The sequence below is a fragment of the Passer montanus genome, unplaced genomic scaffold, assembly GCF_014805655.1.
Source record: "Passer montanus isolate IOZ18808 unplaced genomic scaffold, ASM1480565v1 scaffold3, whole genome shotgun sequence".
Classification (NCBI taxonomy): domain Eukaryota; kingdom Metazoa; phylum Chordata; class Aves; order Passeriformes; family Passeridae; genus Passer; species Passer montanus.
In genome coordinates this window covers 6,150,367-6,176,168 of record NW_024367707.1, presented here as the reverse complement: position 1 = coordinate 6,176,168, position 25,802 = coordinate 6,150,367, and the positions used below count along the sequence as shown (strand labels likewise).

Below are 25,802 nucleotides of genomic sequence, written 5' to 3'. Positions count from 1 at the left end.
GGTTGTTTAGCTCTCTTATTAAAACTAGAATAAGTATGATGCATATTGGTTTCATACACAGAAGCTGGAATGGGAAATATAACTATTTTGAAGATAAATTCTCAGAAAGAATTATATTTATAACTGCATTCAGCCTGCATTTTATTTTTTTGAGTAAACAGATGCCGATTTTTTCCCCCCTCTAATGGATGCTATAAAGAGAAAAAAATAAGCAACTCTCATCCCGACTTCAGTAAATTCAGAGCCAAAACTCTCATTGACTTCAGACTAGAGATAACACCCAGCTGTTCTCTGTTAAATTTCCAGGGAAGTCCCTTCCATCAAACCAAATAAAATGGGCAAATGTTTTGTCATTTCAAAGTAGTTGAAAATGTAGAGAACATATGATAGAGCTGATTAGTTATTTAGAAGCAAATTAAATCACACTATTTTCTGTCCCTTCTGAGCAGTTTACTCAGATGAGCAGTGAACCCAGTTGGCTTCTGGGATCCATTTTTTTTTTCTCCTTCCTAAACTCTGTTTCAGTTGGAATGAATTTCATCCTCAGGGTTGGTACCTTGGAGTACTACCTTGAACAAGAGGGTGCAATCCTAAGCAATGCCATGGGAGTGATCTCGGTCTGCACAGGGCTGTGCAGAGCTGAAATGGATTCTGGAGGCCTGCATGCAGACCAGGCTTGTCACTTCCACAGTCCACCCCCAGCAAACACACAGAGCTGGCAATCTACAGCATATTGATACAATGCTGCAGATGGTGTAGAATCCTTACACCTGGTTTGGCTGAACCCAAGACTTTTTTTTCCTCAATAACCAGTTTGTAAGGTTCATTCAGACCTAGCATTAATCTTCATTAAATTACAGCGTTTCCTGATATTCCTTGAAACACTTGAATTTTAAATTATGTATTGCTAAGTTAGATTGTTAAAGGGATGCTATAGATAGAAATGGCCTGAAGCAGTAGAAAATGCCAACAACAAACGGAAGTTAATTAATCACTAACCCAGGAGATACAGTAATGATGCCCAGCAGCAAGTTACTAACCATTAGAGGGCCTTGTTTGACTCTCTGACATGTCAGAGGCTGCAACAGCCTTTAATTTAGTTTTGCTCTCTTTGTTGGTTGAAACCACAGAGAAGGAAAGTGCATGAGTGTGGAACAAAACTAAAATGTCACATTTAAGTTGGAAGTCCAAACCAAACTTGTTTAAAACTCAAATTGTGTTTAATCTTTTCCAAAAGAAGGGTGATAGTGTCTGGAGAGTGCTCCAGTAAATGTGTCTTTCCACGAGGACTGCAGTTAGAGTGGTTGTGTGTATACTCACAATCTGCTGGTGGATTCACATGCCTATTGGTTTTAAGGCAAAGCTTTTATTTATTTTTTATTTATCTATTTTTCTAGAAACAGCTGCTGAGTTTCTGCTGTCTGTTCCACTCCTGAAATCCATCCTCTCCTTTTTAAAATCACTTCAACCCACTGCATTAGAAGAGCCTCATCCATTGCCACACCTGTGAGCACAGAGCAAGCACAAGCCTTCTAAGTTAACTTGGAAAGGGCTCAGGACAGGCTGTAGCAAAATCCAAGGAGGCTGAAATTTACAGCAGCCAAGATGGAGAGACCAGGGTTCACTACTGCAACCTAACATGAAAGCACAGAACAGTGATTGGGACAAAAAAATATATTCTCATAAGGATTCAAATTACACACTACATTGAGTCCCTGGCCACTTTATACATCCTGCAATAAACCCACTAAGGCAGAATACCAGTAATGCCATAGGAACACAAGAAAGGCTTGACACTGATACTGTAGATATATTCAAGAAGTGGGATGTCTTGCAATGCTGCCAGAACTTTTAAGAGTGGCTTCGACAGTTATAATGCAATTTTATACATGTTCTCTTGGTATTTCTTGTGCATATCAATTGAGAAAACAGAGGTTTCCCTCTTCTGGCAAATCATAGCTGAAATACTATTTCTGGTACTGATGACTGGAAATGATGAAGCTACATATAGGTGGTGCTATATTTTCTGTAAGCTGTTGGCACCCATTCATGTACTGGCAATTAATCTAATAAAACAAACCATCAGTTCAAAATACTAGTATTTACTAAGTCACCATTTATAATAAAACATTTCTCTGTATCTTCAGAAAAAAAAATAAGGTAAGATATACCTGTATTTAAAACCTCTCAGGTTTGTGAGCTTTCAAGTGTATCTTGGCTCTCATGTGTAAAATTCAAGCAGTACTTTCAGGATTAAAGCAACTGAAATCAAACTCTTCAACTCTTAAGTTCTATTTTAAGATTTTATATCCTCTGGACTATAGTCCTCGGGAGTTTTGGAAGTATACACTGCAAACAATGTAAATATATTAAATCCATTCAAACTTAAATCAGAAGATAATTTTTCATGTATATCTTATCTTCCATTCAAACTGAATGACTCCCTTCTGTTTGCAAGTGCGTAATTTCCTGGCAACAGTTACATTAACAAAAATGTATATTTTACTACAAGGCTGATGTTCCTTTGGTCCCTTTCAATTTAATTTAATAGGCAGAGGAAAGGATTAGAGATGACATTGTAAGAACAGCCAGAGAGGTCCCCTCTTCTCTAATGGCTCAGGTTGTCTGATAGGAAGGTTTTTATTCTAAACAGTGGAGATAAAGAAATGCTGCTTTTTAGATCTCTGTATTATGCAGAATTTTTTTTTCAGAATTTCTAGCAATGGGATCTCATTTAAATGCTATGTCCTCTATTGCAGTAGCATAGCAGCCTCTCTAAATGCCTCCTTTTTTTCTTTCTGCAGAATGGTCTGCCTTCAGAACAAAACCGCTATGTCTTTAATGGTGATTTTGTCGACAGAGGGAAAAATTCTATGGAAATACTTATAATCCTATTTGCATTTCTTCTGATCTATCCCAATGATTTACACTTGAATAGAGGAAACCATGAAGACTACATCATGAACCTGAGGTAGATTTTGGGGGTGGGGCAGGTAATATCTGGCCTATCACTAGAAATATTTGAGCTTTTGAATGCTACTTTAGCCACTGTGACACACTTAAATGAAATAGTGTTTTGTTAAGTAGTCAGGTGGAGCTTTGCCTTTTCAGCATGTGTGCGGGAAAAGAGCATCCTCACTACACACAGACATTTGAATGGCAGTCATGTCCTGTCTTTGAGCTGATCATAGTTCGTTGAAGTCAGAGGGCTTAGTGCAGCTTCCAGAGTATCAAAATTGGGGAAGGATGGATGGAAGGATGATGTTTTAGCTAAAGCACGTATTTAGCGAAATCTGATATTTTAGTTAACTTTGAACTAAGATTTCACTTCTGTAACACAAGGGGCAGGTAAATATCTTACCCTCTCCTCAGAGGAGCTTTATCAGTTGGAGGTGTCAGTGCAGGAAAGCTGACACCCTGTTTTCTAACACAGACATTTGCACTCAGCTGTGCAGTGCAGCCAAGGGAGTGAGCACAGGCAATGGCTCTGGCTGTAGTCAAAGTGTGACTTGGAGACAAAAAGTATCTTAGAGATGTGAGAACTCCTCAGTCCTACTCCCTACAATTCTAAACTGCCCCAGAAAGCCTTTGGGTGACTGACTGGTGGGTAACTTGCTGTACCCCTTAGATCATTTGATGTAGCACACAGAATGTATTACTGTTTTAACACAGACCCAGCACCTGGGTCAGAGGCCCATAGGCAAGTCCTACTAATGATCCACAAAAGAGAATCAGTTTCACGTGATAGTTAATTTTTCAGCACTTAATTGAAAATACCCCAAAAAACAACAAACATAAACCAAGATCAGTTACTTAATCTACAAGGTAGGAAAATTCTTCCCCAAAACAGCAGAAAATATTAGCTAAGTCTGTGATGGTATGGAATGCACAGATGCATTTCTGTCTATCACTCTTTGCTATGCGTTTTGATTAGCAGTGCTGCGCATTGGTAAATTTGAAAGCTGAGTGTTGTGAAAATGCCCCTCTTAGAAAGATATCTTGGTGTTAAAAGAATTGGGTGTCAAAATCCTTGTCCCTTGTGGGGGAAAAGACATGACAGTTGGATGAAGCTCTGAGCAATCTGATCTAGTGGAAGGTGTCCCTGCCCATGTCAGGGGTTTGGAATGAGATGACCTTTAAGGCCCCTTCCAACCCAAACCATTCTATGATATGATTATATGGTATTTAAGAATGTCAGGGGTTTGGAATGAGATGACCTTTAAGGCCCCTTCCAACCCAAACCACTCTATGATATGATTATATGGTATTTAAGACAAAAACTCTCTAAAGATTTTGTGGGAATTTTTGCCCATCATCAGGTTCCTTTGGAATTTCTCTCTGGTGTCTAAAAGGTAGAGCTGGCAAAAAGGCCTCTTAATAAATACTAGGCTGGATTCTGTTCCCAACCTCCATTATGCACAAGAAACCAGTTTAAGTCAAACTTAAAATTCTCAAGTCAGATTGGAGGAAAGCACATTTCAACTGAGGTGAGATGGAATGGCAGATAAAAGAGGGAGCTAGAAAACTCCAGTAAAATAGCATAGCACAGGAAACCATGCAGGAGAGGCATACTAAAAATCAGTTCATGATGCTGTCCTGTTTTCAGATATGGATTCACAAAAGAAGTTTCAAAGAAGTACAAGGTAAGATTCCTCCTTCTTCCCCTATATTTTTTTTGTAGTCTTGCACATGTAAAATAAAACCTGTGTAAACAAGAAAAAGTCAAACCAATTTATTTAGGTGTAGCAGAGCATTACTTTAGTTATGTAGGTGAAATTATTTTGGCCTATCAGTGGAATAACTGACAAAACAATTTTAAGTGCTATTCTCTTATGCCCAGAGATCTATGGGATGAAATAAGTAACATCCATAAGAACACTCAAGAACACAAAAAGAGGTGAACATGAAAGAAAAAACTAAACACTACAGAGAAAATCAAATGGCCCCAAAGTAAATGTTGGAACATGTTTATCAGGGTTGCAGTTCAGGATATCATCTGAACAAAACTGTTCATATAAATTGTGTACAAATTGTAGCAGACACTTCAGCAAAATCTTGAATTTATAAGCAACAGAATCTGCCAGAAATAGGATTTAATGTAAGGGTATATTTTACAGGAACATTGGAAACAGATTTTGTGTCTTCTGCGAGATGTTTTTAGCTGGCTTCCCCTTGCCACTATAATTGATAGCAAAGTTCTTATACTACATGGAGGGATTTCAGACACGACAGATTTGGATTTCCTGAATGCACTTGAGAGAAATAAGGTAAGAGATCATATTCATGTGAGGGCAGTTTTGTTTTCTTTTAAAATTTTTGCAGTACAAATGCTAGGATCAGGTCACTTGCATTAGGAAAGTAAATGGCAGCAGTATAAGGCATATAAGAAAAATTATAGTCCAATTTTTCTTCAAATTCAGGGCTTAGGAAGCAAGGATGCAGTAGGTGTTGAGACCCAGTTGTCTGGCTCTCCACATTACATGGGTCTTTTGACCTTAAAATAGTTAAAGCTCCTTTAGATGCCTCCTCCTGCAGTGATGACCATTAGCCAGAAAGTATGAAAATGACTTGATTATTGGGCATTTCCTTTAAACACTTTAGAAATCAATTTAGCCACTTATTTCCAGCACTGCCTTTTTTCCTGGGGCTGTGCTTCTGCCATCTGTTGTGTGGGGGAAGTTCTCCACCTGTGAGGCGCTCCCTTGGCAGCAGCTGAGCGTTGTACACGTGGGAGAGCCTTTCCAGAAGGATCAAAATTCAAGAACTGGCCTTGATAAAACAGAATCCACTGCTTTTCAGGGATTTAAAAGACAAAAATGTTCATGTTTTTTTCTGAAATGATGAGCAAACACAGACCTTAAAAATGGTGAGGGATTTGTCTCAATTTGAACAACTAAATCAAGATGTCTGCTTGTGATCAGGGTGCTGAGACTCCTCATAGCCAATGGAGATCCAGGGGATCTGGTGGAGATCATTACGTAGGCACACGTCTCCAGTGCTGTTCAGGGAAGTGCCCCGTTGGCTAGGGATGTCCCCTCTGGCCTTAGCCTGCCTCTGAAGAAAGTCTTCTCTGTAGGTCCCCTCCACCAGTCCCCTTTAGGCCGGAGTTGTGTCTTCCCCCCTCACACTAGTTCACAGCCATAGTGGAGCATCTCAGATGGCATAGGAGACCAATGTTTGAGCAACTTAGTGTACCCTGTCATCAATGTCTGTGGAATCTTGAGCTATTTTTGTCATTCTCATATTTTCTAAAGCAGAAATAAATGCTTTGCAGGACAGTCAGTTGTGTCTCTTTTTTAAAGATATGAAAAAGGGCACAAATACTTCTGATCATTGGAGTCTAGGCTCCGTTGGTTGCACCAGTGTGCACTAAAACTGGGTCCTAACCATGAGCTGAGTTCTGCCCATGCTTTCACCAGGGCTCAGCTCTGCATGTTTCTGTGAAATGCAGTGTCTGTGAAATGCAGAGTCTGTGAAATGCAGTGTCTGTGAAATGCAGAATTAACTGGTCAAAGTACCTGCCACAGGAGAGCATTGCTAATGAGACATGTGTGGGCCACAACCCAGGGCAGTGTCACTCAAGGCCAAGTGATGTATTTTAATTGTTACAGCTGGCAGCTGACAGGTTTCAAATACTGGCTAATGCACTGTGTTGTGCATTTGTTTTGAATTAGTAATTTTCTTTGTTAAAGAGTAAAATCTGGGGCGTCTGCTCACTGTGTATGTTTTATTGGTGAGTGGGTTTTGGTTTTTTTTGTGGTTTTTTTTTTGTTTTGTTGGGGTTTTTTTTGGTTTTTTTTTTTGTTGAGTGATGTATTTTAATTGTTACAGCTGGCAGCTGACAGGTTTCAAATACTGGCCAATGCACTGGTGAATAACCCTGTGTTGTGCATTTGTTTTGAATTAGTAATTTTCTTTGTTAAAGAGTAAAATCTAGGGCGTCTGCTCACTGTGTATGTTTTGTTGGTGAGTGGGTTTTGTTTGTTGTTTTGGGGGTTTTTTTTATTTGTTTGTTTTGTTGGGGTTTTTTTGGGTTTTTGTTGTTGTTTTTTGTTTTTGTTTGGTATCTTTTATTTTGCTTTGGTTTTTTTGGGTTAGTTGATTGGTTTGGTTTGGTTTGGGGGGTTTATTTTGGCTTTGTTATAGAAATAAGCTAGTATGAGAGAATTTCAAATGAGAAGACATTCCCTGGAGCAGAATCCATGTTAACGGTCATTCATGGAACCATAGTGCACCACTCCAGAAAATCAAATGCCCATGCATGTTTGTGGAGTTTGATTTAACAGTATAAGGCCTGGTGAAATATTCCATCAGTTTCACTACTGTCTTCCATTTAATTTAGCCAAATTAGTCTAACAGCATGGTACTGTGTCAGAGCAGAAGTGAATGGAGTTTTACCTTATGTGCAATATGAATGTATATTTTGTTTCCAGGGAAGCTGGGCACTGACGTGTCTTCCCTGAGCCCAGGCCCTACTTGCTGTATAGCAAGACCTTAAGGTCTACTGTGTTTGGAATGAGTGTGTGTTTGGATAAGAATATGAAAGCAGCTCTGAAGAAACTGGTTATTGATAGGTATAAAGCAAAATTTCTGCAAGTGCCAAATACCTGCAGCTTCTCCCAAACCTGTGAAATCAGGACATTATGGGAGTTAACATTAGTTGAACTCAAGGAGTTCTCCTGAGTACAGGAAACATGAGCTGATGTGCCTTTCAGCCAAGATCTCTGTATCAACTTTTGTTGTTGTGATGGTAACTTTTTTTTTTTTAGTTGAAATCTTTGATGCGACCACCAAAGTCAGTGAGAAACAGACAGGACCAAGTGAAGAAGAGAATTCCCACGACCAAACCCAGTAAACACATTGCCAACCAGCATGTTGCAGGGAAGACACAACACATCTCCTCATCGGGCTTCACTGAGCCTTCAGGTTCAAATTTGCCTCCAGACCCCGCCCTGAAGGAATGGAAACAAGTAGGTGAAACCAAAGACTCAGTGATACCAAACCCCTCCCGCACAAACTCAGCCGGTGTTCTGTTCCGGCAGTGTGCTCATGAGTCTGAGTGAACTGTCTCTTAATAGGAAAAGAGTCATTCTAAGGAGTATATTAGATACCTATTAATTTTTTTGGATGCTTTTTGTAGACCTGATAATAAAAGCTTGGGGTTTTATACCTTACAAGTAAAATTCACCCAGTATTTTGTTTTCATAGCCGTTAAGAGGAGGAAACTGCTCAGTAGGAAATGGGTTTGCCTGCCCTCGTGTGGTTGGATGTGTTGGTACATAAATGGTTGTTGGTTTAAACAGGTCAGACTGCAATTGTTGGTGAGATAAAGCACCTTTTTTTTGGCTGTGCTTTTGGCAGCTGAATGCTGATATAGCCCAAAAAAAGCCACCCAGCTCCTGAGATACACAGGCAGATTACTCAGAAGTGGAAATTTTTTGTCCTCTGGCTGTTCATTTAATCTTGAATATCAGAGCAAATACAGAGCTTTTGTTATACTGTAATTTAATAAATTGTGACAATTTGGAAAGCTTAATTTCCCTGAAAATCTGACTTCCCAAGATACCTATCTGACCTACAAACTAACATAATGAGCACAAGCAAGACTCCCCTTTCCCCACCAAATCTGACACTCCCCCAGCTAATCAAGCATCCAGTAAGCCATGCTCACACACATGAAGTGGAACCTTGCCCAGAAAAGTTTAAACAAACACATTTTGAGTAATGTTTGCTACTGACTAGAATTAAACCATGATAATTCATAGTCGTGTCTGAACCCTACTAAAATGCTAATATGTAAAATGTTGGTTTGAAACATGAGCTAACTGAAGGCAATAAAGCCAAAGGCAACTCTTGGCATGTTTAGAGCAGGTACTCCCAAGCTTAGATAAAACCACTGACCAATGTGGTTGTCCAGTCTGTGCTGGGAAATAGAAATTGCCTCTCCTACTAACATGTGAAGAAGGCAGTTTTTTTCTCTTTGAATTAGCCCAGGTAATGTTTCTGGTGCACCTGCCCAAGTCTGAAAACCTCATCTGTGAAAGGAGGTACATTGCTGAAATTATATTTCTTCTGAAACAAAAAAGTTAATCTAAAATCTAGATAATGTTTCTTAAAAAGCAGAACAAAAGTCCAAGCCCAAAAGAATATGTTCCTGAAAGGAAGGAAAAACCTCAAGACCTATGTGGTTTTTTTCTCCCTGTACTGTGGGGCTTTTGCTGTGCCCACGACTTTAGACAGCCATACCTTGTTAGTCTTCCCCTACTATCAATCTTCACTTGCTTGAATTTGCTCTTTCTAGATCCTTGACATTCTGTGGAGTGATCCAAGAAGCCAAAATGGCTGCACACCAAACAAGTGTCGAGGAGGAGGCTGTTACTTTGGTCCTGATGTCACTGCCAAGCTGTTTGAGAGATATAATCTGAAGATGCTCATCAGGTCTCATGAATTTAAGCCAGAAGGTTATGAGATCAGTCATGATGGGAAGGTAAGATATTTCCATGTAAAGTAGAATTCTCCTGTGAATTTCACAGGAACATCCACAGTAATTTTTTCTGCAAAATTTATTTTAAAAAGAGAGTCACTTTGTTAAACTGGGTTTTGGGGAACTTTGTCCTAGATAGATGTTATAACAAATTACTGAGTTCTTGAGTAACAAAATTTTTACATCTTTAGGGAGTGAAGACCAATTTATTACTTACATGAAAACAAATGGACATCAACAAAATCCCCAACAAGAGTTGTGTGTAAATACAGTTCAGGACATGTTCTAAGGCTCTAGAAGCCTTTAACTTACTGATTTCTCTTCTGGCCCTTTCTGCTGTCTAACATGCTGTATTGAGAGGCCAACAAGAATCCTGAAAATCAAGTCTCTCTTAGAAAGAGGTTTCTCTTAAACAGCATGTTATATCTCACTGCTCTCTGAAGTCTGACAGGTCAAAAATAAAAGCCCAGAGCTCTGACTCAAAAGGCAAGAGCAATTTGGTGAATCACACAGGCTTATATGTAGACACATAATTTTGTAACCTGGAATTTTTTCTCAGATCAGTTTCAGAAATAAGTGTCAAGAAGAGCTGTTGTGGCCAATCCAGTTTCTCTGTTTCCTGTGTCAGGTTATCACCATATTCTCTGCCTCTAACTATTACGAGGAGGGCAGCAACCGGGGCGCTTACATCAAGCTGAATCCCGAGCTGAGCCCTCGCTTTGTGCAGTACCAGGTCAGCAAGCTCACGCGCAGGCAGAATCTCCGGGAGAGGTAAAGCTGTGTGTTGCATGCAGTGAGCATGGACTCACCTCACAGTGAGTGTACCTGCCACAAATCTAGAGCTTTACTGAATAACTACACAGGCATCATTTTCCTTGATTCTCACTGGTTTTCTATTTTACAATTTAAAAATTAATACAGCAGACAAAACATGTTCTGGGTGCTTAACTTGGTTTTCTGAGAAACACCCAAAGGTAATTAGCTGAGGTAAGAAGTCAGAGCCGACAATTGTCAGGGAGTCATAAATGGCCTGCACCTGTCTGCTTTAGGGCTGCAGTGTTAATGTGGACAAACCCTGTTATGAATTGAGTCTCAAAAGTTTATCATGACAGCTTTGCCATGTCTAGTAGTGTGGTCAGATTACTAAAGGAAAGCAGCTTATAATTACCTGCATGAACTCAATTATCTCATAAACTCAGTTTATTCTTATGGAGCATTGTTGGTTTTGTTTGGTTTGGGGTTTTCCCCTGCTGAATGTTGTGTGTTTTGGGTCATTCTACTTAAACACACTAGACCCTAAACATACTGCATGTTAACGGATATAAGAATTTTATAATGAGTGTTAAAAAGCATAACATGCAAGAGGATTTTAATCCTTTAATAATCTGCTGATTTTTTTCTTCCTAGGGTAGGTACAATTGAATCATCTGCCCTAAAGTCCTTACGAGAGAAGATTTATGCACACAGGTCTGAACTCATCAGTGCTTTTGCACAATACGACGTCAATGGCACAGGTACTCCTTCCTCTGTCCCATTGCCACCATGGGGAAAACAGCTTCCATGTGTGTGGGAGGCAGGGGCGACAAGCCCCACGGAGAGGAGTCCTGCCTGCCTGCCAGTGACAGGCTGAGGGCAGCAGAGGCTGGCTGACCTTGTTTTTCATGACCACAGAGGAGGATAGGCATTGGGAAGGGCTTAGCCCAAACCGTTTGAGGGGATGAAGCTTGAAGTAGGAAAAAGAAAACTGAAAGACATGGGCAAATAAATAAATAATGTTTGCCGTTGGGTAGAGAGTTTGGGCAGGCAAATCTAGTTACAGAACCTCAAAAGTCACCACTACCGTCATGTAAGACTGCCTTCAAAATATGTCAGACAGGGAACTAGGTCTCATGTGGGGGGATGTGGAATGGGTCTCTTTCTGAGTCTGGGAGGTATCTGAGGAAGGTTGCCTGCCTATGCCTCCAGCAGACACACAGCCTGCCTCTGCCTCTAGCAGCCACACACTCACCTCAACTGAAGAAAATCAGTGCTAAGTTAATAGATGAACCTTTTATGTAGAAGGAAGTTGATTTCTGCCACAAATACAACTTTTCCTTGTGGTGGCTTCTCACTTGACTGTATTCTTACAAGGGCACTCAATAACCTGATGTTGTTTCTTTGGCCACTGAACAGCTGTTTCACATATTTCTGTGTGGTTGAGTTTTCAGCCATGTCACTCTAATTGCAGCTGAGCTGAAACCTGAAGTACTCTTCCTGGCATAATTTGGCTTTCTCAAAAGGTGTTAAAACATGCTGAACATAACAGCATCACAACTTTGTGGCTGGAAGGGACCTGTGTAAATGCCTAGTCCAACTCCACTGCTCCTTTGTTATGAGGGGTTTTACCCCAGGGTGCAGAGAGAATCCTTGTGTTTGTAACCCTTTGTGCTGGTGACTGATGTGTGCTGTGTCCCGTGCTTTTAACCATGGCCTGACCCCTTCTGGCAGGCAGGATTTCTGTCAACGACTGGGCTGCAGCGATGGAGTCTGTCCTACAGCTGGAACTGCCCTGGAGGATGCTGCGGTCTCAGTTGGCACAGATGAACCCAGATGGAGAAGTTGACTTCATGTCATGCTTTTATGATTTGAAAATGGGTCAACCTATAAAAGAGGTAAAGAGGAAAACACCTCCTTGCAATTCTTGGAGGAACAACTTTTGGTGCAAATTGAAGCACAAGGCAGTGGTTTGGCCCAACAAGTAGACATCTACAGCTGAACTAGTTGCTGAGCTTCCTTTTATAGTCACTGGAGGAAAATGAGCACTGCTAGGGTACGAATCATCATTCCCTGCTAAGGTAGATGCTGAAAATAGGTTGGATGAATCACATGCTGGAACTGCTTCTTACTTTCTCTTGGCTCTCGAGGGCGTTTAGATAACGGAGCTGAGGAGATGTGACAAATCCTGCCCAGAGCACTCAACCCTTACTCTTTGAAATGAGCTTTTCAAACAAGCTCCAGAGGCAGTTCAGCCCCCTGTGGGAGGAAGTCACATTTATAGATGCACTTTTAGATATTTATAATGGTATCTGAGGTCACTTCTGCAGAGCCCAGTTGTTACCAAATGCTGCACAGTGCTTTGGAAGAGAGGTATCACCATAATTTTCCTAAACAGCAGGATCCATTCACATCTGTACAGTGAGTGCTTTGTATGAGTGCATGGTCTACACCATCTTCTGTAGATTATCCAAGATTATTTCCACAAATAATTACTGAAGGTAGGAGGTGTGAAGGGCTCCTCTCCCCCTTGCCCTGCCACCTGAAAGTGACAGGTTTTATCTGATTATTCCTCAGGGTAAGACACAGAAGTGTCATTCCAGAGAACTCAAGCATAAAGATTTGTTTTTTTCACTATGACAAGCTAAACTGGAAAAATGGAAATTGGATAGTAGATATTCTGTTGGTTAAATTAATTCAAACCAAGATCTGAATAACTTCTTGTATGTGATTTCAAAACCAGGCTCAGCCAGCTTTGGCAGAAACACTGTGCAGATACAGAAAAGATCTGGAGATCATCTTTAACATCATTGACAAAGATCACTCAGGTAAGTCCAGGTAACTTCACTGTGTCAGCTCTAGGGAGCCCATGACAGTTATCTTTTCCCCACTGTGTTTCCTCCTTAAGGCTTCTAAATATAGAGGAACCAGAGGTGAAATAATTTCTCCAGTTTAGTGGAAACTACTTTAAGCAGTCAGGCTGCAATCACATAAGGGACAGTGCATAGAGTCTAACAAGAAAAGATCCTCACATACCCTAGCTCCAGTATTGGCTTCACTTTTTGGGGGCTTTTTCTCCTTTCCACTCTAGTGTTTTTACTGCTTTCTCAATTCCACTGTCAAAAGAATTCAATCATTACCTGAAGTAAAATGTGCTTCAATAATGGAAGCACTAACCCCAGCATGGTAGGCACTTTCTGGCAGTGAAGGAGAGTGCATGTGTGTTTATGCAGGAAGGAGAAACAACACTGCCAAAAGCAACCTATTGTCTGTCTCCTTTAGGTTTGATTTCTCTTGAGGAATTCAGCCAGACATGGAGACTGTTCACTTCTCACCTGGGCATTGATATCCAGGATGACTCCATTGACAAGTTAGTCCTCAGCATAGACTACAACAAAGATGGCCACATTGACTTCAATGAATTTTTAGAGGCATTTCACGTTGTTCACAGACTTGAAAAAAAGGCAACCTCATGAAAAGGCAGAACTTCTTGTGGGTTGTCTTGGAAGCTCAGCTTGCCGTCATTAATCATAAAAGGGTCACAGTGCAAGCCTTTATTTAGCCCTTCCTGGATGATCTGTACCTGCTAATAATGGGATAGAGGAGGTGAAAAACCACACTTACAGTATTACTGTGTCACTGCTACACACTGCCAGGACCTTACAATTCCTACCCTCCTCTCCCCCATCAATCCAATCTCTGAACATTGCCAAGGTCATGCCTACAGCTGTGTAGGGAGGGAGACTTTGGTATGTGCCTGCCAGCAATCCTTAGTGACAGCTGAGAGCATTGATAACCACAAGGGACATATCAGACCCAGCCTGGTGATGGAACAGGCACTAGTGAGGCTGCCTGGGGGGTGTCCATTGCAGGAGAGGAAAACAGCATATGGTTAAAATGGACAGTTCTGCATTTAATCTTACTCTTTGCATGATGCAGAGGAATTAAATTATTCCAGGTCAGTCTCTTATCCTTCTAAATATTACATGCACAGCTTAGAGGATCTTAGTTGAAAGGTGTTTACACTTGCTCTAGATTTCCTCTTGCCTCTAGTTACTTTTCCCTCCATTTGTTGGGATTTGGAGCTATGAAACAATCATAACTGTTTTTGAGATGGAGCCAGGCTCTTCACAGTGGTGCCAAGCAATAGGGCAAGAGGCAAGGGGCAGAAACTGATGCACAGGAAGTTCCACCTGAACATGAGCAAGAACTTCTTTATGCAGTGACTGAGCACTGGAACAGACTGCCCAGAGAGGGTGTGGAGTCTCCCTCACTGGAGATATTCAAGAACCATCTGGATGTAGTCCTGTGCTATGTGTTATGGGATGATCCTCTCTGAGGGAGGTTGGGCCAGATGATTCATCGTGGTCTCTTCCAACATGACCCATTCTGGGATTTGGTGATTCCGTGATAACTCATGACCTTGATGAAGGCTAAATCCACAGCATGTTAATGCAACACATGGTAGATCACAGAATAAAGCTTTAGCTTTCTGGGCAATGCCTAAGGGGGAGTCTCTTTGCCTGTGTTTTGTACCCTGCCCCATTCAACACAGAATACTCTTCCTGAAGATGAACTGGGTTTCTTAAAAATAGAAATGAGTAAGAACACAAGAGTACCAATCTAAATATTCTTGCACATAGTTCAACATAAATTCTTTACCAAGCAAAGGAAACTGAGAAATTCTGAAATTGAGTTTTTAGAAGGCAGCAAGATTGAAGACTCTTGCACTCACTTTCCTGTCTCCTTTCCCTGACTGCAAGTCAATATTCCCATTCCTGTCAGTACCACCCTATCAATTCCCAAGGGGGAGAAGTCAGGAGATCTGGACCTAATTCTCTTCCATCTTACACTCTGAAAGCAACATCAGGTCAGGAGCTTTTTGGTAACTGTATTACCTCATTCAGCCCAGAAAATCCAATGCACATAAAGTGCTTTTTGGGTAGGAAAAAGTTCCAACCTAGTCCCTCTTTAAATTTTAATATCTAAAGATGAAATAAGTAAAGCAGCTCCATTTCATTTAATAGAAGTGTTGAAAGTACAAAAAAAGCATCCAAGTTTATCATCCCAGAATGTAACAGCAGCCCAAGCTTGAGGGTCTGCTGTCTCTCTTGAATCTTATTTTCTACTATTAAATACAGAACACTTTTCCAGAAGTATTTTGTAACTTGACAGATGAACGAACATGCACACACTTATTTCTACTGCCTTGGGGGAGGGGAAAGAAAAATCTTTAATAGTACAAACAAAATTTACAGTGAAACTTTAATGGCATTGCTAATACATAATGTATATTTTTAGCATGCAGTTATTCTGATCTATGCACTGTGATGATCAGTCCCACCTTATTCCAGTGGAGTTGCAAAAAGGCTCCACTTAGACTAGGCAAACACCTCTGTCTGTGGTGGGATCTTGCTTCCCACTGCTGGCTTCCATGCAGTGGGTGTGAAGTGACAAGGTGGAACTGGACACTGCAGCTCTGGAGTCCCCCTTTGCCACCTGCCCCAGTAAAGAGGACAAAGCCAGGATGCACAGTGAGACACAGGAGCTCTGAAGGATGGCTGGCAGCCTCCAGTGTGGATGTCCCCCACTAAGGACACATTCCTGAACCTGGCATGAAGGGGACTGGCCTCGAGGGATCACTTCCTGAGAGGAGATGCCAAGGTACAGTCGCAGCACAGCTTCACTCGGCAGGCACTGAGAGCCTTTGGGGATGCAGGACTGAGGTATGAGAGGAGCTGAATCACTGAGCCAAAGCAGAAAGCCTGTCCTGTCAGCTGCTGGTGGCACAAAGGGCCCCCTGCCCCTGGCAGAAGGGAGGTGGCAGGGGGAGTAACAGTGAAACACCTAACCCTGGGAATAAATGCCACTTGAGACCGAAACAGGGAGTGGGAAAAAGCCCTGCTGCTTGTACTTAAATCCAAACTGTTTGAGCAGAAGCTCTTCTATAACCCACATGCTCAATCCCTTCCATGCAGCAGCTACTTAATATTCCAGATGTGAGTGGTCCTTTAAGCAGCACCTGAATCAGCCTGCAGACGAGTGCCAAGCTCTCACCCTACAGCTACAGCTGCCACCACGGCAGCATCTCTCTCCTGCTTTCTGGGCAACTCTGCTCCTACCTGCCAACCACTCCAAAAGTGCCCAAGGTTAGACTTGGACTAACTCAAGCTCCGACTTCACTCAAGGCCCTGGCTGCTGCCAGAGGGGTGACACATTCCTGCAGTGTCCCATGCCCACACGGGGCACGCCAGGTGTTTCACTACCCCACAGAAAGTGGGGCAGGGCAGGGCAGCCAAGAACTGTGTGGCTCACCTGCACTTTCCAGGAACAAGCAGGACTCTTTCCCTGAGAAAGGAGACTACAATTAGCAGAAAGAAGCCAGACAAACTTTGTACTCCACCCATTCAGTTTTCACAGTTCCCTGTGGGACCAGCAGCTGAGGGAGATCAACGGTGCTTTTGTTTAGTGTGACAAACCCACGTCCCTGTCAGCAGCAAGGACAAACTTTGTACTCCACCCATTCAGTTTTCACAGTTCCCTGTGGGACATCAATGGTGCTTTTGTCTAGTTTGACAAACCCACGTCCCTGTCAGCAGCAAAGGGAAGGCAACAGCGTGAGCAGGGGGGGACACCTGCCTGGGGAGCAGGGTATGAGCTCTGAGCCATACGTGGTATGAGCTGGACACAGATCCAAATTCTGCCAGCTCCTCCCCCAGCCCCGGGGCTGTCTCCAGGCTCACCCAGCTGCCCCCAGCACTGTTGGTGCTCCTGATGCCACAGCTGCAAACTGCTCGGGGCAGCAGGGCCCACCAAGCTGGCACGAGCAGCTCTCGGGTGAATCCTTTTTAGTTCACTAATGCCCATGTTTCTGAGGCACAGGACAGGTCTGTTCACCTTTGCCTTCTTTCCATAAATGAGTTTCCAGGGACTGGGAGCTGGCAGTGTCATCCTCTGCTGGATCTCCAGGGAGGCTGCACAGCCAAGGAGAGCCTCTGCCAGCTAGCCCAGCCCTGCACAAACTGCAGTCATCCTGTATTTTATCTGGGAGCACACCCTGGTCACCCCCAGTGCCAGCTCTGCTTTGCAGCAGCCTCACACACACAGGGACTCCTCAGCAAAGCAGGGGGTCAGTGTAAAACTCTATTTGTGTAACTGGGATTGCACTGCAAGGTCCCTCTCCAGTTACAACTGTTCTTTGCTCTGAGCAGTAACACAGCAGCAAGGCGCAGCTGTGCCTGACCCTGCAAGTAACATAAGTTTGCCTTCCACTGGCCTTGTGTTTGAGTACCACCCTTCACTACCAGATACCCAAACTCTTCAAATTACCACATAAATACTTTCCAACTGCCTGCATTCCACGTGGTAATTCATTGTGATCATCATGAATATACCATAACCTAGGTCATACTGTGAATTTGACAGTAAAGACACCAATGACACTCCCATTTAAAAACAAGGAAGTGTTAAGGGGTGTCCAGGCATGTTAGCCCATACATTTCATTGCTTTAGTCTTCAGAGCAGCTGCATGGAAAACCAACATCAGCCTTCTTGTTTCTGAAAACAAGAAAGTCACACAGTAGATTAAAAAAAAATAAAATTAGAAGTCTAAGTAAAAATTAATTTTGCATCTCTCTCAACCTAGGATAAGAAGAAAAGCAAAAATAACTGCTACTACTTTTTGTATGATACCAGGTAGAAAAAAAACTATCACCTTGCTCTTGTTGTGCTTATACTCTGCACTGTCACATCTGCTTAAACTAGACAAAGGATTTTACTTCCTTTTACTGGGAAACAAGCCAATGAGCTCTCACAATACATATGAAAAGTTAAAAAACCCACACCAAATAATAACAAAGGCAAACCCTTACAAAACAGGCACCACGCCAATAAAATAACTTCCACACCCAAGTGCTAATTGTACCTGAACTGTCACTTTATACTGGCCCCTGCACAGGCCCATGGTTCCCATGGTGGTTAACACAGGGCTCCTGGTCCTTGGACTACTAAACTCCTCTGGTCTCTGAAAAAACATTAAATCACCTCACACTAAGGCCTCCTGCACCTACACTCTCTTGATCCAGTTCCCAGATACTGCTACAGCAGCAGTGACTGTGCAGAGGGACAGCAGGCAGGCTGTCAGGCTTATATAGCTCAGAAAGTTCTTATTTTTACATGCCTGTCTGCTCTTTTCACTTCTACCTGGCAAGACAGAATTGCTCTGATCCTTTCTGCTCACATGGCAGCAGTGCTACTGAGGGAGCCTGTCTGTGGCCATGGGATGCTGCAGCTACTGCCACTTTCCTAAGCTGTTAGCCAGATGCTGACATGTGGCTGGTGGCAAAGCCAGCAGCACAGGCACAAGGAAAACCACAGCCAGTGCCTGGGGTAAGGCAGGGTTTCCCTCTCCAGAGGCTACCAAACTGTTTTCAGTTTAAATGGCCATGGAGGAATTTCCATGCAGATGCACCTACTCCCTGCAGCTCCTCAGAGCTTCCAACTGCCAGCATTAACCTGGGAACTGTCTGCAGAGAGACTTCCAGGCAGCCCAACCCCTAATTACATGAGACCAGTGTGACCTCAAACTAAAAAGAAGAAAAAATGGCAAAGGAAATAAAAAGAAAAGGAAAAAAAAAACATCAAAGCCTTCCATAAACTCATGCTACAGTGGAAAAGCCACAATTATGCCATTCTTAACTCTGAGGCTGTTTGCAAGGGAAATGATCAGGAGACTTGGAAAGGGTGCCCAAGTGGATGAGGTTTATCTTCCTCCATTCAGAGGAAAGGATTACAGGCATAAAACTGTCTGTCACACTGGAGAAGCTGGAGTCTTGAGATTTTGCCTCCAAAGTCCTGGGGATGCAGGGAAGGGAGCTATTCAGATTAAAGACAGATGCAGCTTCCTGACAGAGGCTATCCTCCCAAATTAGTGGATATTGTAGGATGTTTGTCCCTACTGGCATTAGCCCTGCACTGACTAGGTGCAAATGAGAAGAGAATCAGGATAAAAGTGTATTAGAAATATCACCACGTTATTTCAAGTTATTCTTACTCCACTAATTTACATTTCCCTGGATGTTTCACACTGTGCATTAGTGATTCACAACAATGTACATTTACACACAGCTGGAGAAAAATTAATGAATTCCATCACTTCCCTTATTTGTGAGACTCTATGCCTGAGATGCAGCTCCCTTGTTTTATTATGCCTTTTGATCTCCACAGAGTAATCTGTTTTCCTCTTGGCAGAACTGTATAATTCTTGCTAATTTAATACGAATTACATTTATGCACTTTGGGCAGAATAAGCCTCATTATTTGTTATTTCTCACACTCTCTCCTAAAACCAGGCCAAATTCCAGCTCCCTGTGCCCAGCAGTAGGTGTGCACAGAGCATCCCCAGCAGTGCCAAATGCTGAGTGAGTGCATGGCACACACACAGACAGCAGCCAAGGGGTTTGTGACAGGGAACTGGGGAGGAAGAGCCTCTGAGCCTTTCCTCCCATGTGAGGCATCACTTACTGCATTGCACAGCCTGTGCTGGGCAGGAAATCATGTAAATAAATAATTATGGCTTTTGTTAGGTAAGTCATGGTGCCATAGGCTCCGCTGGGAGCACTGTCATAAAAAAAGTGGCAAATTCCTGTGGCTGTGTCTTTCTCCAAGATACTACCAGTAGCTCCAAATGATTTCTGTAAAGACACAAGCAAAAAAGTAGAGCAAGTTAGGCATTCATGCTTATTTATTGGAAAAAACCCCACCACATTACGATTTTTTATTTGTGCTGAATCCTGAAAGCAATTCTCTTTCCCCTCATGAAAACCTTAATCAGGATTACAATAGGGCCCACATGACTTAGCTGGATCAGTGCAAGTAAATGAAAAACATATAACTTCATGGGTTTTTGTCTTTTGGGGGGAATGGGTAGGATTACTCAAACATTGGTAATAGTAATGCCTTGATAAAGCAGAACTTCACTTTAATCTACCCTTGTACTTCAGAGCTTGTTAGCCACTACGATTTTATTCCCTTTAAATCTCCCACGATTCTTACATTAGTTTTCCCAAATATATTTCCAGAAGATACTTAAGTGATTTGGTCTGCCTTTGTAGGAGAAAGAGCCAGGACAAAACCAAGTTCATCACACACATTAAAAAAACAGCAGGGGATAATTTTGAAAGGAGGAGGCTTCCCCCCACTGCCCTTTGAGCTTACCAGCTCCTGCAGAAACAGGTCATTGGCCATGTGCACGATTCTGTCCACGTGGATGATGCCCCCGATGCTGTTCACCTCGATGTCCGAGAGGAACGTCAGGACAAGAATAGCTTCCACCAGGAGCTGCCTGTACTCGGGCTGGGGGACGTGGTTCAGCACCGACTCCACGTGCACTGCAAACTTGATTTCGCACGGGGTCATCTGGCAAGTTGGAGTGGAAATGGAAAGACAAACTGACAAATCCAAAAGACTAGCTCCTCACATCCTGCAAGCACTGAAACATATGCTCCTCTCCGCGCACGGGGGCAGACTGACTGAAGCGAACAAAATGTTTGTGCAGCTTTAGCACTTACAGAAAGTTTTCGTGTTGCTAGACCTGATTCTGCAAACAGTTACACAACGTCCAGAAGCCTGCTCCAGCCCTGCACCCTCACACACGCATCTCACTTACATTCAGTGCTGCTGGTGCTTAGCTGGCACATTAACTCTTTGCTCCTCAGGCTCTGGTCACACACACTCTGCCTTGTACATATCTTTCTGGCATTGCAGGTGAGTCGCAAAGCCAAACTTAGTGCTGAGTTTTAAAAACAACCACCTGCTTAGAGGAGTGATTTTTAAATAATCCCTGAGCTTTGCCATGCAGAATATCACAATTCTGTTTGCAGAGCGGCTTAATTTGCACTGGCATAGCTCTGTGGATGTTATGCTGCCTTAGGAAGTTTGTGCTTATTTTATTCAATTGCTTTAAACAGCAAAATTAGATACTGTCCAGGTCTGACAGGCTAAAAATAGAAGTCTCTTTATCTACACAATAGAGATAAATAAAGCTCCCCTTTCTGGGAAAAAAAGCCACAAACCCCACCATTTAAATTTGGCAGAAAATTCAAGCTCCTCTCTTCAGCTGTTACCACAGTTCCTCAGAAAAGAAGGAAGCCAGAGACAAATGTGAGAGAAACACTCAGGAGAACAGTCTTGGGCCCACAAGCACCACTCTTGCTCTGATGGATTCCTATTCACGAGAGTTTGTTTTATAGATGTGAATTCAAAATTTGCCAGTGCACCTGAATACAAAATCAGCTAAGAAAAAAATGCGAGAAAATATGGATTTAAAGAGCCAAAGCTTTGGTTAGAAACAGTCATCCTTAAGTGGTATTTACTTCTGAGACTGTGAAGCCAAAACACACTGCCTGCTGTTGCAGCATGTAAAAAAATAAGTGGTAAGTAACATGTCCTCTTTATTCCAGCAAGTCTGTGCTGCTTCACCTTCCCCACAAAGGGCTGCTGTCAGCCACCCTCTCTGGAGCCTCCAGTGGGCACAGGGGGACAGTCAGGGTGTGCAGAAGGCAGCAAAGGGAAAACCTGTCACAAACCTCTTCCCAGGCCTGCCTGGCAGGACTTTACCTGCACAGACCCAGAGAAGCTGACAGAGGTGCTGGGGGGAGGCCCAGATGTTCTAAAAGTAAAACCAAGGATCTGTAACAGAGGCCCTGCTGCATCTTACACTGTCAAACCAAATATTCAGGTATGTGACTAGAAAATCATGGGCATTTTACTGTACCTCTCTGGTGGTTGAAGAAGGAAGGACATACCCATCAATGGACAGACCATGGCACTGAAACATTTCAAGAGTGAACAGAAATTACAGTTCTTGCAAGTCAATCTAAGGGTTCTCCGTTCTAAGCTATCATGTAACAACTTTCAGTTAGGGAAAAAAAAGCAAAGCAAAAACCCCAAACGACACAAAAAGCCCTGTTCAAAAATATTATTTTATCCTTCCTGAAGAAGTTATTATGTAACTGCAAAGATTAGAAATAGCCTGACATGACACACCAGAGCATGCTGTGCTCCAGCCCAGCTAACGAAGCAAAGCACTTCAGGAGCCACTACAGCAAAGGCACACAAAGGAGGGAACAAATCAATGGGAGCATTCTGCTGGAAGGGATCTGGAAATAAAAGATAACACAGAAGCAAGACAACAGACCACAAAAGCAAGAATCTTTTTTCATTTTCACTAGAACAACATTTAGTTATGGGTTTCAGATCCAGGACACCACACCTCAGGATGTCAACCACTGGGGGAGAGAAATAACAATTGGTATAAAGGAAACAATGACAAAACCTAAATGGTGAAAAAAGACAGGTTAAGGAAGAACACATCTGGGTATGTAAGGTGTAGAATAGAAACACACCAAGAAGAGGAGACAGATTTTTATGAATAGTCCAAAAAGATTTTAAGAATGAAATATTGAAGATAAGCAGAATTCATTTTAACAGCCAGAAAAAACATACAATTATTTCCAGCTATTACATTAGGTCAGAAGTGATGCTTACTCTGCTGGAAGATCCTATTAGTAAATAGCCAAGAGGTCATATATGATTTGTCTTGGCTGACATCAATACTAACAGCTTCAGTGTAAGGGATTTTAGAAGGACAAACCAGCCTAAACTGGTGATGCACTCCTTTCCCAACTAAGCAAGCATGAACTGCTGCAAGGTGCCAAAAGCTGGCCTGTATCCAGCAAAGCAGAAAAAACAGGTGCATAATCACTTTAAAATAAGTTAAAATTTGTAATTTCCCTCTCCTCCTTCCTGGAGAGTTGCATTTTTTTTTTTTTTTTTACATTTCTATACCACAGATATCCATGGTGCTGGCAAGGACTTTCTTTTCACTTAAAACCAACCAACCAACCAAAAAAGGGTAAGAATGCCATACACCTCAAAAGAGCCAGCAAGAGGTCTCAATATATTCTGGAAGAGTTAGAGCAGTTTCCTACTTCATTTCTCACAGCCTTTCTGACCTGGAGCACAGAACTGCACTGCACTGCAGTGCCCTTTAGGTGTGCTGACAATGTGCATTAGGCCAGGGGATGCACAACAGGCAGTGGTGGAACAGAGTCATTCAGCTAAAATTCAGCATTGGTGGTTTCAGAGAAAGCCACACTCTCAAAGAAGCTTGAAACATGAAACACATGAACCTGAGTTAATGGAGCCCTTTCAAGTTCAAGAGACACCCTTCTACCAGCCACTCTGGTTTCCACCTGTCAACCAACTTCCACTCCTGGCAAGATGTCACCCCTGGACCACCACATTCCCGAGTTACAGCTTGCTTGCTTTCTCCACAGCATTCAGCTTACCTTCTGCAGGATTTTCCACACTTTCTCATAAAAGCCAACAGGAACTCTGTTAATAGCACCATCCAGCCTCCTCCTGCGCAGCCACTGCCCTTTTCTGTCACCCCAGCTCATGTCTCCGCTGGAGCCAGTGGGAGAAGCACTGGTGGGAGAGGATGGAGTACTGCTCCTCTGTAAGGACATCAAAGCTTTGGTCAGTTGCTTTCTACCATCCCAAGTGCCACTCCTGGCCAATGCATTTCTGTTATAATGCTGCCTCAGAACCAGGGAAAAAATACAGGCCTTGGTGTCACACAGGATGATGGGGTGGGACTGATCCTTCATCCCCATCTCTCCCCTTTGCAACAAGCTTCATTTCTCAAGTGCTTCCATCATTTCTCAACAAAACATGCAAGCACTTCAACGTGGCATAGCCCAGTCAGCTTCACTGCTTGGTTTAATGCAACATCTGACTATTTTAACAAGCATGAGCTGCTTCCAGGGCAGTGTCACTGGTGTGCAAAGTGGGGGGAACTGCAGGTAGCTCCCATTCACTTGGACACGGGGCTCGGTGTTGTAAAAGTATCAAAGAACTCTTAAGTCCAGCAAGAGAGGTCCTCATGCAAAAGCTCCGTTAAATTAAGTAGATTAAAAATTGACTTAATGAAGCCACAAAATCATCATGCCTGCCTCTCTGTAAGTATTAGTCTTGTTTCCTCTATTACCCTTGTTGCTCTATTATTTTACTCTACCAGGTCTGAACACTAAGTTAGGCAGCAAACAATTTTCAAAGTTGGGGCAATACCACCAAATTGCTGTTGTGGTTTTCACACACACAGTCTGCCCATTCCTTGCACTCCCAGAGACTGTACTCTTCTGTGTTCTCTTTCCTTTTTTGATACCTGTTACTTTCAGCCCAGAAAGGACTTCACTGAAAGTGTAATCTCAAATCCCCTTATCTCCAAATAAGAAGCTACCTGAGCAGTGTCATCGGGAAGGAGGAAAATGACAGCAAACTGCATGTTTGGAAGGCGCAGGCTCGTAGACTCTACATAGCCAAGCTCTGCAAGGAAGTCCCCAGCAAACTGTCCATTTCCACTGCTACTTGTGTCCATGAGGCACATGTGGTGTTCCTTTGATGTTCCAATGTTTGCTGTTCCTTTGCTCTGCAAACTGACCATGACAGACAGAACTTCCTGCTCTGTAGCTGTGTTTTTAGGGCATTTGGGAGGTGTGCCACTGACAGTAAGCCTGAACATGCAGACAGTGAGAGCTTAAGAAGAGCTACAGTTCTCTGCCTTGAAAGATGACTTCTTGAAGAGATACCCATGCAACCCCTATCTCAGCAACTTGAAGTTATTCTGGACCCTCCACCGTCCAGAGGCTGTCAGCATTTATCAACACTACATTACTTTTACATGCTGAAGACACCTGTAACAATCCACTACCACCAAGTACTAAATCTGCTATAGTACTCTATCTGCTACAACTGCTTAAGCTTCAGAAGAACTACGTGGATCTAAATGTGAGACTCAACTTCTATTAGAACATTACTAATAAGAATTGGTTCCCAATGGAGACATGACAAAGAGGTAGGGATTGAAAACAAGGTTTTAGACAGGAGAAGACAAGAGGAGGTATCTAGAACCAAGACCCTTGCATACAAACACACACAGGGTGAAGAGCAGGTGCAGAACTATAGATGGTGTTTTACCGTGGAAGCAAACATGCTGCTGGACATGGAGTGCCCCTCATGAAAGAACTACAAAACAAAACCAGACACCAATGTCAGACAGCCAGAAGAACAGAACACAGACAAGGTTAGTTAACACACAGGTGCAAAGACAAGAAATATGGAATAACCTTGGGTACCCAGGGAAAAGCTACAGCAACCCCTGGCCTGCCTGAAGTGCAGTGTTGCATTTCAGCTGATACCAGGGCAGCTGCTGCTGATTCCCAGGGTCACCACGAGGCAGAGCCTGCCATGCCAGGACCCTGTTTGGCAGCCCATGCCATCCATGGAGCTCCCAGCGTGGCCAGCACAAACCACCAGTTTAAGATGGAACCAAAAGCTTCCCTGTGGCTTGGGGATGAGATAAAAACTGAACTCCCTACTTCTATTCCCCATTTGTTGCAATGCCACCAGCTTCTCTTTGCAGGAGAAAGTCATCTTGCTGGAGAGACAGCAGGCTGCCAAATGGATGGGCAGCAGTAAACAAAAAGCTGCAAGGCAAATTTTT

The 25,802-nt window shown here is 42.7% G+C and overlaps 2 protein-coding genes across 6 annotated transcripts in view; one reads left to right on the top strand and one right to left on the bottom strand.

Annotated features, from left to right (window-relative positions):
- Positions 1–16,733, top strand: part of PPEF1 (protein phosphatase with EF-hand domain 1) — a 42,015-nt gene extending 25,282 nt beyond the window's left edge. For 2 of the 3 annotated variants that reach the window (XM_039714176.1, XM_039714175.1), the window contains exons 8-17: positions 2,805–2,971; positions 4,607–4,643; positions 5,118–5,267; positions 7,770–7,970; positions 9,302–9,487; positions 10,113–10,255; positions 10,892–10,998; positions 11,972–12,135; positions 12,981–13,065; positions 13,520–16,733. In XM_039714176.1, coding sequence (XP_039570110.1) covers positions 2,805–2,971; positions 4,607–4,643; positions 5,118–5,267; positions 7,770–7,970; positions 9,302–9,487; positions 10,113–10,255; positions 10,892–10,998; positions 11,972–12,135; positions 12,981–13,065; positions 13,520–13,713 — 1,434 coding nt within the window. In that variant the 3' untranslated portion in view covers positions 13,714–16,733. Of the gene's footprint in view, positions 1–2,804; positions 2,972–4,606; positions 4,644–5,117; positions 5,268–7,769; positions 7,971–9,301; positions 9,488–10,112; positions 10,256–10,891; positions 11,951–11,971; positions 12,136–12,980; positions 13,066–13,519 lie in introns of those variants that run through there. The other variant, XM_039714177.1, reaches the window with a different exon arrangement.
- A 710-nt stretch (positions 16,734–17,443) lies between these two features.
- Positions 17,444–25,802, bottom strand: part of PHKA2 (phosphorylase kinase regulatory subunit alpha 2) — a 44,076-nt gene continuing 35,717 nt past the window's right edge. Inside the window, exons 28-32 of one of the 3 annotated variants that reach the window (XM_039714172.1) lie at positions 25,277–25,324; positions 23,587–23,754; positions 22,011–22,064; positions 20,453–20,653; positions 17,444–19,929 (exon numbers count right to left, since the gene is read on the bottom strand). In XM_039714172.1, the coding sequence (XP_039570106.1) occupies positions 19,756–19,929; positions 20,453–20,653; positions 22,011–22,064; positions 23,587–23,754; positions 25,277–25,324 (645 nt within the window). In that variant the 3' untranslated portion in view covers positions 17,444–19,755. The remainder of the gene's footprint in view (positions 19,930–20,452; positions 20,654–22,010; positions 22,065–23,586; positions 23,755–25,276; positions 25,325–25,802) is intronic. The other 2 variants (XM_039714174.1, XM_039714173.1) reach the window with 2 other exon arrangements.